This window comes from Oryzias latipes, chromosome 18 (genome assembly GCF_053564925.1).
Source record: "Oryzias latipes strain Hd-rR chromosome 18, Olatipes_Hd-rR_3.1".
Lineage (NCBI taxonomy): Eukaryota > Metazoa > Chordata > Actinopteri > Beloniformes > Adrianichthyidae > Oryzias > Oryzias latipes.
In genome coordinates, this window is record NC_136254.1 from 10,632,501 (window position 1) to 10,646,394 (window position 13,894).

The following is a 13,894-nucleotide window of genomic DNA, read 5'->3' on the forward strand; positions in this document are numbered from 1 at the left end:
TTCTGGAGACAGGTTTGAAATCACTGAAGGTTTGAATATTATTACACCAGTCTTAATCAATTTTTCCCAAAAACATAATTCCTTTATCTTCTGAAAATTCAAAACATGAAAAATTTTTTTTAGCTACTTTCCTGTCAAAAATGGGCTTACCTTTCTCGCTGGGGACCACTGGATAATACTGATTTAACTCGTTACATTGTAATTTGTTAGGAATTGAATTGACCATGATGTCTGCAATACATTGTGACGTAACAGTGTCAGGTACCACCTTCAGTAAAGGTCTGGGGCCCATACAAACCAGACAATCAGCATTGGTCGTGTTAGCTGCCTGTTCCACCATTAACAACCAGTTATTAGCATCTCCACTAATACCAGTTATAGCCTGAAACCAATTGTCTGGAGAAGGAGTACCTTCTATAATTTTAACCTGTCTGGCCGGACCGACACCTGACACTGTCCGTATGAGGGTGGGGGTGGTAGCATTGAAGTCTGGGCAGAACATAAGCTGCCAACACGGATCTTTTCCATTCGCCCATGCACAAATAGGTAATCGTGAGCAAAAAGTGATGTAGCCCTTTGTTGGGGTAGGGAAAGGTTGACCAGTAGTGTTAACACGATAAGTGAAAAACAAATCTGAAACAGTAAAATTAGAAATGATTCTGGACCACTGTTGAGCCTGGGATGTCCAACCAAAGGTACCTTTCTTCCAAGATGATTCTGCTGTGGATCTAAATATATAGATCCCCATCCTTCATCTCCTAACAATCCTCGGATGTACCAATGATAACCCCGCCACTCACTTGCTGTTCTCCAGTGATTATGTTTAAAATTCCCCCTTGGTGCTATAATCAACACATCCATTGTCTGATTAGAATTGTAGCAAAAATAAGGGAATCCTACAGGGGGCACCAGAGAGCCACACATTAATTGTTCAGCTTCCCTGGTATAAGTCCAGATATCATAAAATGCATTACGCCTGGTTCTGTTATGTCCTGTAGCTGTCTGCCTGTGGATTTGTACATCAAAAAAGGTAAACCATACAAGAAATATTAAAAATACAACAAAACTAATACCTGCTAATGTCCATCTCCCTCTCTTTGACTGGGAGTTTCCCAGTCCACTATCGGAAGGAAACATAGCAAACACAGACAGGGGTAAAGCACACAACTCAGAAATCTAGATAAAATGACAGTAAAAATATAAGTCGAAAGTTAAAATTGAAATGGAACGCAAAAAGTTATATCAAATATAAAAATATAAGCCTGACAGAAGAGTGTCAGCAAGACTCAAAGGAAAGGTGTACAAGACAGTTGTGAGACCAGCTCTGCTCTATGGGTTAGAGACGGTAGCAGTGAGACAGAGACAAGAGGCTGAGATGGAGGTAGCAGAGATGAAGATGCTGAGGTTCTCCTTAGGAGTGACCAGGTTAGACAGGATAAGGAACGAGTACATCAGAGGGACGGCTCATGTTGCCTGTGTTAGCGACAAAGTCAGAGAAGCCAGACTGAGATGGTTTGGACATGTTCAGAGGAGGGATAGTGGATATATTGGTAGAAGGATGTTGGAGATGGAGCTGCCTGGCAGGAGGGCAAGAGGACGGCCAAAGAGGAGATACATGGATGTCTTAACAGAGGACATGAAGTTGGCTAACGTTAGGGTAGAAGATGTTCATGATAGAGCGAGGTGGAAAAGGATGATTCGCTGTGGCGACCCCTGATGGGAAAAGCCGAAAGAGAAAGAAGAGAAATATAAAAATATAAGCGCAAAAAAGAGAAATTGGATATAAAAATATAAATGAAGAAATAGAAATTGAATGTAAAAATATAAATGAAGAAATAGAAATTGAATGTAAAAATATAAATAAAAAACAGAAATTGAATTTAAAAATATAAACAACAAACAGTTCAGTGCACCGTTCAGATTTAACTGGCGTCCCGTCCACGTTCCTGTGAAAGGCAAGGTCTTAACATGGAGTAATGGTACCACTTGTTGTGTCTGCCTTGCAGCTGCACAGCAGACGTCGTTCGAGCTGTGACACGATAGGGGCCCGTCCACCTAGGCTCTGACCACTTCCTTTTGTACGCTTTCAAGTAAACGTGCGTCCAGTCAGTTAGGTCTGCACCTGGTGGGTCAGCTGGGGGCAAGTCCTTCTCTCGAATCTGCGCAGAAAAAGCGGAGGTAAAAGCATGCAACATTTTCCAATATGTGACTAAGGACCTATTGGGGGAGTGGGCGTCATCTAAAGGTCTGACAGTCGACGAGGGACCTGGCATGAATCTACCGGTCAAAAGTTCGAACGGAGAGAAACCTGTTCTGAGATTCACTGATTGTCTAACAGCCAACAAAGCTATAGGAAGAGCAGTCACCCAAACTATATTAGTGGAGGTGCATATTTTTGCCAATTTTTCTTTCAGCGTGCGATTCATTCGTTCCACAGAGGACTGTGAAGAAGGATGGTAAACACAGCCAAACTTATGTTTCAATCCAAAAGAAGTTTCAACTTGCTGTATGTGCTTACCATTAAAATGGGTCCCATTGTCAGATCTGATTTTTGCAGTAATGCTGTAGCCTCACAACCTCGGACCATGGCTGAAATAAAAAAGAAATGGTCGGACATCAAAGTCGAGGCATAAAAAACATCTGGCGCTCCATTGGGGGGGGCCGCCAGATGCACCGTGTGACACGCGTGGTTCCTCCGAGTGCTCCTCTGTAATGCCGGGCCCAAGAGCCAGCAGAGGTCCAACATGACGGCTCGAGGAAGTCGGAACCGGCTCATAAGCCACTCGTCTTCGTTTGCCAGCAAGTCTTCTTGCTGTCTAAAGATGCGTTCACTCCGAATTCTTCCATTTGCCACATCTTCTAAGTGCGTAAGATCAACCTTTGTGCGTCATTACGCATTGTGATGGGGCATGTTTTTTCCATCCATTTATTGCATCTGACAAGCTACAGATGTCGGTAATAATCGACGTGGAAATGGGAAATTGATCAGCGTAAATGTAATTTCTTGTGGCTTTATGGTTGAGACATACGCCATACATTGTTTTATCAAAAATAAAACACACTAAAGGCATATGCATGAATACCATAATTCCATAGCTTATGAAGAAATGTTTTACTATGAAAACAACTTTCCCCAGTGGACAATTAGTACGTCTGTCCGTCCGCACGCCCGCACCTATATCTGCTCCGCCAGACGGACACACTGAAGAGAATATCAGTTTTGTACATTATTTCGTTCTGTTAACTATATTATTCATGAGGATGAATTGCACAATATTCCAATATTGCAGAACATATTTCACTTTTCTTTTGCAAATATGTGTTCATTTGAATTTCTGTTGTAATTGTCGTTTGATTTGTTTCACTGCTGATCGATCAAACGGGTGTTCGTGTAGGCTGTAATTGTAAGACTTGCTTTGTGAAGTCTTCATGTTATTTATGAGAGGCAGGATTGTCATTTTGATTTTCACTTTCACGTGTTTCTTCCATCTGCCGACGGTGTCGCCGTTTCTCATTTCACCCGTTTTTGTGCGTACGCCTGGGTCAGGGCTTGCGTGAAGGACTGCACATTTTCCCGTCAAGTTTGCTTTTTATAAATCTCACTTATTGCGTAGAGAGTGGCGTACGCCTTCTTTTGTGCGTACGCAACGTTTATAAATGAGGCCCCAGGTCACCAGGAGAGGGGGTAGTTTTCTGGGCCATTGTTCTGTTCACTGCCTCAAAGCGAGGTCCTTTTTGAACCTGATCCTCCCAAATGGTTCATTATAAGACACCCTCTAATGAACTTCTCTCTTTGTTTGGAAATTGTAACCTCCTCCTTGAATCCTTAATAAAAGGAGCACGGGAGAAGCAGTCCTTTGAGAAGAGAAGCCTGGTGGACTTTTTTCCGTCACACTTGATTTTTCCTTTGTACATAAGAAACTTAATTCTTTTTGTGTTTTTCTTTAATGTCTAGATGCATTTATCTGACAAGTTACTTGAACATTTAAAATGAAGTCAGACGTTTGTGATGTTTATTAGCTTTTGAATTCTGAATGATTACCACTTAGACTGACTTCAATAGTTGGATATCACTTGTCAACATTTCAGTGACTTTGCATCGTGTCCTAACTCTAAGTCATTTTGTTTTGTTTCTGAAAACTATCTGAACAATAGCAGGTTGTGTGAGAGTTCTTTTCACAACATATCCAGTGTTATCGTTCAGCTTTATATGCTCAGCTACAGTTTCATTTTTGGACAACACATGAAATTCTGAGGCAAACACTGCTAAACAATTGAATGAAAATCATCACTTTTAGGTCTGTTCTTGTATCTATCCACTATGCTTGTCGTCCACATCTGTAATTTGATGCTTTCTCTTTAAGTACTTTTAAAGAAACTCATTTTAACAGTACGTTCACCAACAGGAAGAAACAACTTTCCTAGAACACTTTAAAAAGTGTATTTGTAAGTCCATAAACAGTTTCTTGAGCACAAATACATTTCCAAATACATCTGTTTTTCCAAATACTGCCTATTTTTTAGTGTCTTTGGCAGAAACTTTCATTCCTGTTTGCTTCATTTTGTGCACACTGCGATTATAAACCCATTTCTTTCTCTGATTTAGAGATGATAGAAATGATATACACCACACACGCATCTGCATCAACAACAAATTGTATATCAATATTAGCATTCCAGCATTTTAACAGTGGCTTGCTTTATTGATTAATCCACACCTCATTAGTCTATCGTTTCAGCACAACATGGGTTTTCCAAGCACAACAGTTGTATACAGTTTCAAATGTGCTTTGCAAACAAACCTTCAACATTGTCACAAGTCGCCTCATCAGCTGAGAGAACAGCTTATCTTTTCCAAATAACTTTGTCTCTTCAACACTTGTGCTACGTGATATATATGTACGTGCAGAAGGTGGACAAAGAACATGAAAACAGTTTTTTTAACATGTTTTTCCCAGTCTTTTAGAGTGTTATCGGAAATTGTAACATTTATACAACAAGTCTTATTTGATGGTAATTCACATGACGATCAATAAATTAAATTTCTTCTGCATCTGTATTTCTGTCCATTACAGGTGCATTCTTGATCTAAAATCGGCAATGAATAAGTGGTGAGCCACGTTGCTTAAACTTCACCCTATAAAAATAATCCTTAATTTTGCCTATAGGACATGAAGGCGGCATTAGAACTTCCTTCAGAAAACAGTGAAAACGAAAATCCAACATTGGAGCAGCAGTGACAGGATTACAATGCAAAAGCTCATATCTATCTGCCCATTCCAACTGCTCCACAGTTTCAGTTCTACCTTCAGAATACAGTTAATTAAATTCTTTTACCACATATCAGCTGAAGAAAATGAACAACCATGTGGGGATTCCAAGCTGAATCCCACAAGCCATAAGATCTTTCTGGGCTGCCTGCCAAAAAGCTGGAGTGATGACAAGTCTAATAAGTTTTAAAAACTGGTAACTATTATCCAATTCCAACAGCCTTTTAATAGAATAATCATTGTTCAAAATCTCTCCAGTAATACTTTTAATAATTATATTTAATGCAATTGAAACATTTGAAATAACTTGTTCTAATTAAGTCGTATACTGGGCAAAAAACATATTTCCAAAATTCTGTGCAGAATGATAATCTGCATTTAGTATTCTGTTTTAAAAATATGGTGACAGAGTTAAATGAAGTCTTCAATCATGATATGTTGGTGCACCTTAAGAAACACAGGAAAACATTTGGCCTCATTTGTAACATCAGACAGCAACGTCAGTTACCTTTTGCTGGAGCTACATCCAATAAATGATCAAAGTCTTGATCTAAAGCAGGGGTGCCAAAAGTGGGGCCCGCGGGCAAAATTTGGCCCACCAAAGGTTTTCTTCTGGCCCGTCAAGTCGTGGCTGCTCAATCCGCAGTGTTTTACGTAAAACCCCTTAACCTCACATCCATCGTCTATAGCAAAAATAGGTCAAAATTTGTAGACGGAGTTAAGCATGAAAGCTGAAATTGTTGAAAAAATGGATGTACTGTTGAAAATTTGAAGATGATGCTAAAATGGCTAAAAGTGCTAGCATCAGCATCATCAACTGACTCAAAAAAAACACATTGTTTGAGAGTATCATATTGGTAAAAGCTACATGTTATAAGTTGATAGAAAATCCAATTTTTTCAAAATGGTGGCTTTTCTATTGATTTTATCTCCATAGCAACCATTTTATGTTTGGGTCGCCTGGGGATGACGAACAAATCGATGTCAGTTTCAGACAAATCGGAAAAAGTAAACCTTTGGACATCCTTAGCAACGAAGTTTGTTTGCTAACCACGCCCACATTCCTTATATGTCCAGATCCAGTGAATTTCAATATGTTCAGTTCCAGCCATGGATAAAGTTTATTGCAATATTTGCTTCAGATTTTGTGATAAAAAGGCCACCAACAGTAGGTTGTGTCGACATCCCATAATGATTTCTGAATGTATTTCATAGTCCAAAGCCTTGTGATCATTTTAATGTTTGAACGGAGTCTCTAGCTACAAGTGTGTTGAAGTTACATTCGTTGAAAGAAACAAAGGTTTCAAATTTGAAAAAAACAAAATGGCTGCCAAACAGTCTCGATCCCATAATGATTTCAACCCTTGATGTTGTAGTCAGAAGAACTGATTATTTGACAGTGAAGGTACAGTCACCTCCTCCAGTAGGGGGCATGCTGTGCCTCATGAATAGCTCTCTCAATAGACCTTTTTCACACTTCCGCATTTTTCGACCGGAAATACGTCAATGACGTGTAAAACAACTTCCTGTTAGCGTAGCAGCAGATATGAAGAATGGCAGAGTCGAAGAGTTGCAGTCTCTGTTGCGTTCCAGGCTGTTCGTCTTCCAACCAAAAACAGCCTTACCTTTCATTTCATTATTTTCCTGTGGATCCAAACCTGAAACCCAAATGGATATAGGCGATCCGAAGAGATGAAGGGCATAGTTTTAATGTAAACACAGGTAGCACCCTCTGCTGCCGGCACTTACTAACTTCGCTCCGGGATTGTGGTGCGGCTGCGTCGTTCGTCGCCTGAAGAGTGGTGTTGCCCCGAGTATTTTCCCTTGGAACAACTTTACTGATCCTTTGAGAAGGGAGTCAGAATATGACAGAACCTCAAACGTCAGGCTATGCAGCTAAGCTGTGAAGATACTAGCGACATGGTGGCTAAGCTAAGACAGTAAAGATGGATCACGACTACGTGACACACCCACCTGCAGGTAAGGTTGTTCATAATGTGTTTGGTTAACGTTAGTCAACTATGTGTACCGTTATTGGATACATGCATTTCTACCTGAACAAATTAATATTTATAATAAAAGATGTTCATGCTCTCACCTATTTTAATTACATGTATTTAATCACTTTTGAGCATTTTGTCATTTTGTAATTTCCTTAACAAAAATAAATGAAATGTATTTGTAATTAAATACTTAACATACTTTTCAAAACATGATTACTGTGTTGTGTTGAAAGGTAGCATTAATATATTAAGACTGATTTTTAATTTCTTTATCTTCACAGGTGCTCTGGATGAGGCTTTGGATTACATCCATGACTTAGAAGCCAAGTTCCTTTGCTGGAGCCAGGAGACGATGTCATGGCGGACAAAAGTTCCTCGTTCAAGACCTCCTAACTGACATTGGATCTAAGATCATCATTCCACCTTTTAAGCTTTCAACTCAATTCAGCAAGGAGGAAACAGAACAAACCGCAGCCATCACCCGCCTCAGAATTATGGTGGAAAGAGTGATCAGTATGATAAAGTCCTTTCACATCAGGAACTCTCTGTGCCGCTCACACTGATGGGCAGTGTGAATCAGATCTGGCTTAACCGCCGTGTTTTGGCAAATTATCATGGACTTTTTTGTTTTGAAGAGTGAATTAATGTTTGGTATGTAAATAATGTATAATGTGCAAATAGTATGGAAAAATTTAGTGTTTCCACATATTCTTAAAATCTAATTAAATATAATTGTTATATTCGTAATGTTTTTCTGTTGAAATGTGACTGACTACGCAAAAAAATTAGATGAACAAATAAAACAATTTTGGTCAAAATTGTGCCTCGTTTAATTTTTTGGTATGCAAATAACATCAAACATTTACAATAAAAAATAACATTACAGATCAACAGTAAGACAGAAGGCTGAACTGATTGTTAAAGACAAGATAAGTGTAATTTAAGGTATGCATTCATGCATTTGCCACAATATATATCCAAGTTCTCTTTCATTCCATCTCAGAAACCCATCCAACACAACCATGAGAGGTTGGGGCTGCACCTGGCATAATCTGCTTCCAGATGCCATCATATGGATCTGGCTGTGGTCCTACACAAGAGAAACACAACACACAAAAGTTAGACATAAGTGCATAACTACATTTGAATTTAATTCATTATATCTGCTGTAACCATAATTTGGTTAGTCATAAGATTAAAAAAAAAAAAAACTTAACTTGCTCACAAAGCAACAAAAAGTTAATCACCTGTATATGCCTTGTACAGTGTGGACCTCTGACCGTCCCTGCCAACTGTTTTGGGTTTTTGCACCATCAGCTCACTAACCGGTTCAGGATGGATTCCCTTATAAGTAAAAGGCAGAAAGCAATTAAAGTCTGTAGTAACTACTTGGGGTGTTTTTATAATAATTTAGAGTTGTTATGGATACACATACGTTCTTAAAAAATAATGACAATATGATCACAAACCCACCTGTGCCATCTTTGCAAGCCACTCGTGCAGGCCAGGGGGGTGGAGCAGCCTGCAGACCCAGCTGTGAATAATGTGCGGTCTGGAACAGGATGGCAACTATGTGATTGCAAAATCCTTTAGCAGCCACACAACTGCAGACGAAAGCTTTCAGGTTGGCACTTTCTGCGTCCAGTGATATCTAGACACAATAAATTATATAGGTTAAAATTAGGACATACTTATGTTGCTACATCAATGTTCAGAATGACATGAAACTATAACTGTCAATAGGGTGACCAGATTTGAGTTTGTAAAAAAGAGGAGTGAAGTGAGTTTGTGAGATATTTCATCGAGAGTAATTGGTGTTCAGAGCTGCATACATGAAGCAAATATAATTACATTTCATCTATGTTCAATGTTATTTTATTATATAAGTATCAAAAGAGAGGACATGTCCAGGAAAAGAGGACTTCTGCTCACCATACTTTCAGAAAAATAATACTAGTAAGTGAAGAAAGTGCCGCAACCGCAGCAAAATGAACACGCATACGGGCAACTTAACATTTCTTATTTACAGCTTCACCAAATTTTTGGGTGTTATGTTAATCTCATGCCTTTTCACTTAAACATACACACAACATATTCACTGCGATGCCTTATATTACAAATTAATAACACCAGGATTTACAGTTGACGTAAACACACAGAGTTACCGGTGATGCGGCTATGGCTAAAGCTAGCTGAAGCTTACCTTGGTAATGGTGGATAAACTCTTCGTGGACGAATTTATATCCCATGTCCAATTTGTTTCCTTTAGTGGACGATTGCATCTTCACACTCTTCATCACATCGGTGCTGGTGAACTTCGGAACACAACTCAGGCTCTTCGAAAACACTCTAGGCTCTGCCATTCCTCCGCCAGCGAAGCACAAACCGGAACTAGGTTTACACGTTGATGACGTACTTCCGGTTTTTGCGAAAAAGGTCTATTATCCATGTGCCTTCAAACTTAGCTCACTCATCCATGTATAATGGAGAGATATATTGATCATCAGCTAGCTAGCTGAATGATACAGCATTATAATGCCATTTAACCACTAACATATGTGGTGTAACAACATGATAGTCACTTCTCTTAACAGCCACCTAACTCATGGTGTGGGAATCAACACTTCCAATGAGCCTTAGCGGCCGTGGGCGGGGCTAAGGCCCGGGTCCCAACGCTTGTTCACAAGATGGCTGGAGCACATGTTTGAACTGCAGCTTCCAGCTACAAGGAGGAAAATAAAAAATACATCAAAACTAACTTAGATTTGTTCCCACTGTTTTTTCGAACATACATTGATTGTTTGTCTTTCATTCAGCAGTACAGCATTCTATCTACCTCTTTCGGCTTTTCCCGTCTGGGGTCGCCACAGCGAACAAGTCGCATGGTTATACTTGGCATTGTTTTGGATGCCCTTCCTGACGCAACCTTCTCAAAGCAACCGGGCCTGGGACCGGCACAGAAGTAGAGAAGGGAATAGGGAGCAGCCCGGATTTGAACCCTGGTTTCACGGTTGGAAGTCGCCGCAACCCAGCACGAGCTAAACCGGCTCCCCATTCAGCTGTACAGCATTCAACCCTGCATTTTACCCTGCCAGGAAACAGGCGTGTCCATTTGAAGATGATTTAGTGGATGAAGAAGCTCAGATAATACTTTTTCCACCGTGAGAGGGTGATAAGACCACATATGGATGTTGGAAAAATAAACTTTTTTACATGGCTGATCTAACTTAATTATTTGCTTCAGTCAAGATCATTAAAAATCTTTTTTTATTTTTGTTAAATCAGTTTAAAAATAACACCTTTGCCTGTCTGGAACGGATTTGGGTTTAAGTGTGGCTTTTTTTAAAAAATGTTTTGTTTTTTTAGCTGTTTTACTGTGTTTTGCCGATTTACTTTGTCCTGCTTTGCTTAAGTCTCTGCACCATGAGTCAGAGGGAGGAACAGGATGAGGATTTTAGATAGCACCACTACTGACAATTATAACAATGTTGAAAAATTCCTAATTAAATGTTTGCATAAAGTTCAAATTGTGTTATTCTTTTTATTTTTATAACAATCCAGATGGAACATTAATGATCGTAAATTGTCATTTAAGGAGGCTCCATTAATGAGGCTCCATTAAGGTTAGCCATGCCCCTTTACTAGGAATGGCCCGTTTGACTCGGCGCGCGGTTCACCTTCATGAAACAGAGTGTTTCGGCACTATGTGTCGGGGCGTGTGTCAACTAGCGCATATCACGTGGTTGATGGAGTATTACGCGCCAAATGATTCGTTTGGTCGAACCACGCTTCAGATGTCACTTGTGTTTTGAACAGTTTCTAGAAATACGAAATGAATCCCGAACGTTTCCCGACCAGTTCTATTGTTTCCCCAGTATTGAAATTAGCGTCAGTTCATTGTACTTTACCATGGTTCTTTGTAAATAACGTAACGTGGTTCAGGATCGTTTCGACTAGATTTGTCAAAAGAAAAACAATGTCAGCAAAGTGTTGGTGAAGATAGCTCAGTGGAACAGATAGTGTGTAATGCACCCAGAGGTCCAGGGTTCCACACCGGCGATTGACAATTTTTTTTTTTTTTTTGCTTTGCATTTATTTTCTTCATGTGATGTGTATTTTGCTGTGTCAAACCCCTCTCACTGACAACGTCACGTGTTGTTTTACATTGTTCTTTTTAATCATCATTAACAACACTGTATTGTTGGCGGGGCTAAGCACCAGGTCGCTACATTATTACGCGCTCTCCGCTCTGCCCAGCAACATGTCTATGACGTAGGCACCACGCACGTGCCTCTTGTATCATAACCAGTCTAGGGGCGGGAAAATCGCCACTTTGAAGCTGAGCGGACAAGACACTGGAGGTAAGTCACTTCAGTTAAAGACAAAAATGTACAAATATGGTTAAAAATTCATAATGTAATATTTGTCTTATAGAAAAGGACACTTGATGTATATTAACGTTATTTCAAAAAGTTACATTTAGTTTTCTAGTTGTTTTCTACAATGGACTTTTAGGGCCACGGTGAGAAAAAAATTCTGGAAGGTAACTTTTTTTTTCATTTTTTCCCCACTAAAGGAAAAAAAGTCAAAATATTTTAGACTAAAGTCGACATCTTTAGAATAAAGTAATACATTTTTGAGAAAAAAGTAAAAATGTTGCTTGAGAAAACAAAAGCTTTGAAGACTTTAAATCTCTTAAATTTCCTTTTTTTGTGGCCCTCAAACTACATCTTAGTTTTATTTTTATTTCTCTTTCTGAAGAGATTTTTTTTTAATCATATGAAGCTTGACCCTTTTAGGGTTAAATTAAAACTAATGTCTTTTTTTTTTTAGCCAACATTATGTATTTTACTGTGTATGGATATGTGAAGCAGCTTATTTAAACTGAGTAGTAACAACTTATTTTAAATTATGTAGTAATAACAGAAGGACAATTCTGGGCAACTTTTCATGTCCTTTTTCATTTTTTTCTTTCATCTCAGAATGGCACTAACACAGGTGATCAACACCAAACAGAGTGGCCCTTATGCAGCCCCCCCACCGCTGCACATCTGTGTTTTGAGGGAGAGGGAAAGGTCCCAAGTGATAACTTGGGACTTTTCCGGCAATACTGCTGCCCCTCTAACCACGAAAAACAATAAAGTGGTAGTTATTACAGACGGTAACTTTGTCACAAAGGTGACCTTACTTGAGGAACTGGCCTCAAAGGTGTCTGTGGGAAGACACTACATAATGAAGGGGTATAGGCTGCAGGGAGCCTATCCCCCCTACTACATTCTCCCCACGAAGAACACGGCCTTTTATCGGACATCTCCTGTTCCAGTGACTCAGTCACTGGAACAGGAGGCCGACAGACTATTAGATCCTCCATCAGTGGTCACACCCCTCACAACTGTGGACCAGGTGAGAGGTCAACCCCTCCTCACCTTTGAGGGAAAGGTCCTGGAGGTAAGGATGTACAAGTCATGTAAATGCTCACAATCTGCCTTAACAGAAAATATAATTTTTACACATTGTCTTCATTAGGTGTTTGCAATCAGGAAGATCAAAAGTGGGAGGAATGATGTGCCAATGAGGCAGCTTAGATTACAACAAGTATGTACTTCTGAGTGTGTGTGTGTGTTTATGCATAAAATAACTTCTCTCACTGTACAGGACGGGGCAGAGGTGAATGTCTCTCTGTGGCGGGAGGCTGCCCTGTTTAAACTGGAAGCAGGTGGCCATGTGAGGCTCACCCACATAAAACATGGGGGTTCGATGGGTGGGTTCTTCCAGTCCACAAATTACACAACAATAGAGGTATGGACTGAAACAGTAAAAATGGCAATGGAACAAACACTGTAAAATGACTTGCCTTCAAGAGTAAAGTTGGAAAATAATTACTAAAAATTTTTTTTGTAGGTGGTCATCCAAGCTGCTGAGGAGGTGCAGCTGAAAATAATAGCCATCAGGGAGGGGAGAGAGAAAGGGGACCTGGAGCTGCTCCTGGAGGACTAAGAGACCCTCGATGTGGGTGAAGAGCTCTGGAACTCTCTGGAGCACCCATTTGAATATGGGCCTCTCACCATTCAGGCCGAGAAAACGGGAAACAGGGTGTCGAAAATAACAATCATTAACTAATCATTTTATGTAATTATTTATTTTAACTTAATTAAATGTTACAAAATAAAATAGTATTTGTTACTAATATTAATTATAATTTATCATCTTAAAAATAGCTTTTATTATTTATTTTATTCAAAAAAGTATTTACTATTCATTTTTTGGACTGCACTTAAAATAGTATGTATTATTATTATTATTTATTGATTGTATTTAATTATATCATCTTGAATGTGATCAAATATGCTGTTGATTAAGTTATGTTGTCTAAGTATTTTTATGAAATTAATGTTAATGTTTTTTATTGAATGTTAGTCAGTTTGAGATTAAAATTTTCTTCATTTAAGGATTTATTCGATTGTGTTTTTATTTTACATTAATACATTGAGAAGCAGCAATGAATTCTCAGTTCAAGATTAAGGGTATTTACATTCTTTTGCTTACATTTTATTTATAAAGCAAAACACTTGATTATTTTCACTAAAGTGTGAAAATACTACTATTATCATTATTATATAT

General features: G+C 39.0%; 1 protein-coding gene and 2 long non-coding RNA genes across 3 annotated transcripts; 2 read left to right on the forward strand and 1 right to left on the reverse strand.

Annotated features, from left to right (window-relative positions):
• Positions 1–6,730: 6,730 nt before the first annotated feature.
• Positions 6,731–8,415, forward strand: LOC144987044 (uncharacterized). Its single transcript, XR_013650907.1, has 2 exons — positions 6,731–7,250; positions 7,555–8,415. It is a non-coding gene; the product is annotated as an uncharacterized LOC144987044 (long non-coding RNA).
• Positions 8,080–9,617, reverse strand: LOC144987043 (uncharacterized). The gene is made up of 4 exons (XR_013650906.1): positions 9,477–9,617; positions 8,747–8,924; positions 8,521–8,617; positions 8,080–8,363 (listed from the first exon to the last, which is right to left on the reverse strand). It is a non-coding gene; the product is annotated as an uncharacterized LOC144987043 (long non-coding RNA).
• A 2,497-nt stretch (positions 9,618–12,114) lies between these two features.
• Positions 12,115–13,539, forward strand: LOC144987042 (uncharacterized). The gene is made up of 4 exons (XM_078935912.1): positions 12,115–12,721; positions 12,800–12,868; positions 12,929–13,072; positions 13,175–13,539. The coding sequence occupies exons 1-4, from the start codon at positions 12,224–12,226 to the stop codon at positions 13,268–13,270; spliced, it is 807 nt and encodes a 268-aa protein (XP_078792038.1). The 5' UTR covers positions 12,115–12,223; the 3' UTR covers positions 13,271–13,539.
• Positions 13,540–13,894: the final 355 nt, after the last annotated feature.

Bases quoted from the DNA above. Each gene is read 5' to 3' on its own strand.
- LOC144987042 (XM_078935912.1), top strand. From the start codon at position 12,224: ATGTCCTTTTTCATTTTTTTCTTTCATCTCAGAATGGCACTAACACAG. The intron at 12,722-12,799 runs GTAAGGATGTAC...TGTCTTCATTAG, and splicing joins TTGAGGGAAAGGTCCTGGAG to GTGTTTGCAATCAGGAAGAT. The intron at 12,869-12,928 runs GTATGTACTTCT...CTCACTGTACAG, and splicing joins GGCAGCTTAGATTACAACAA to GACGGGGCAGAGGTGAATGT.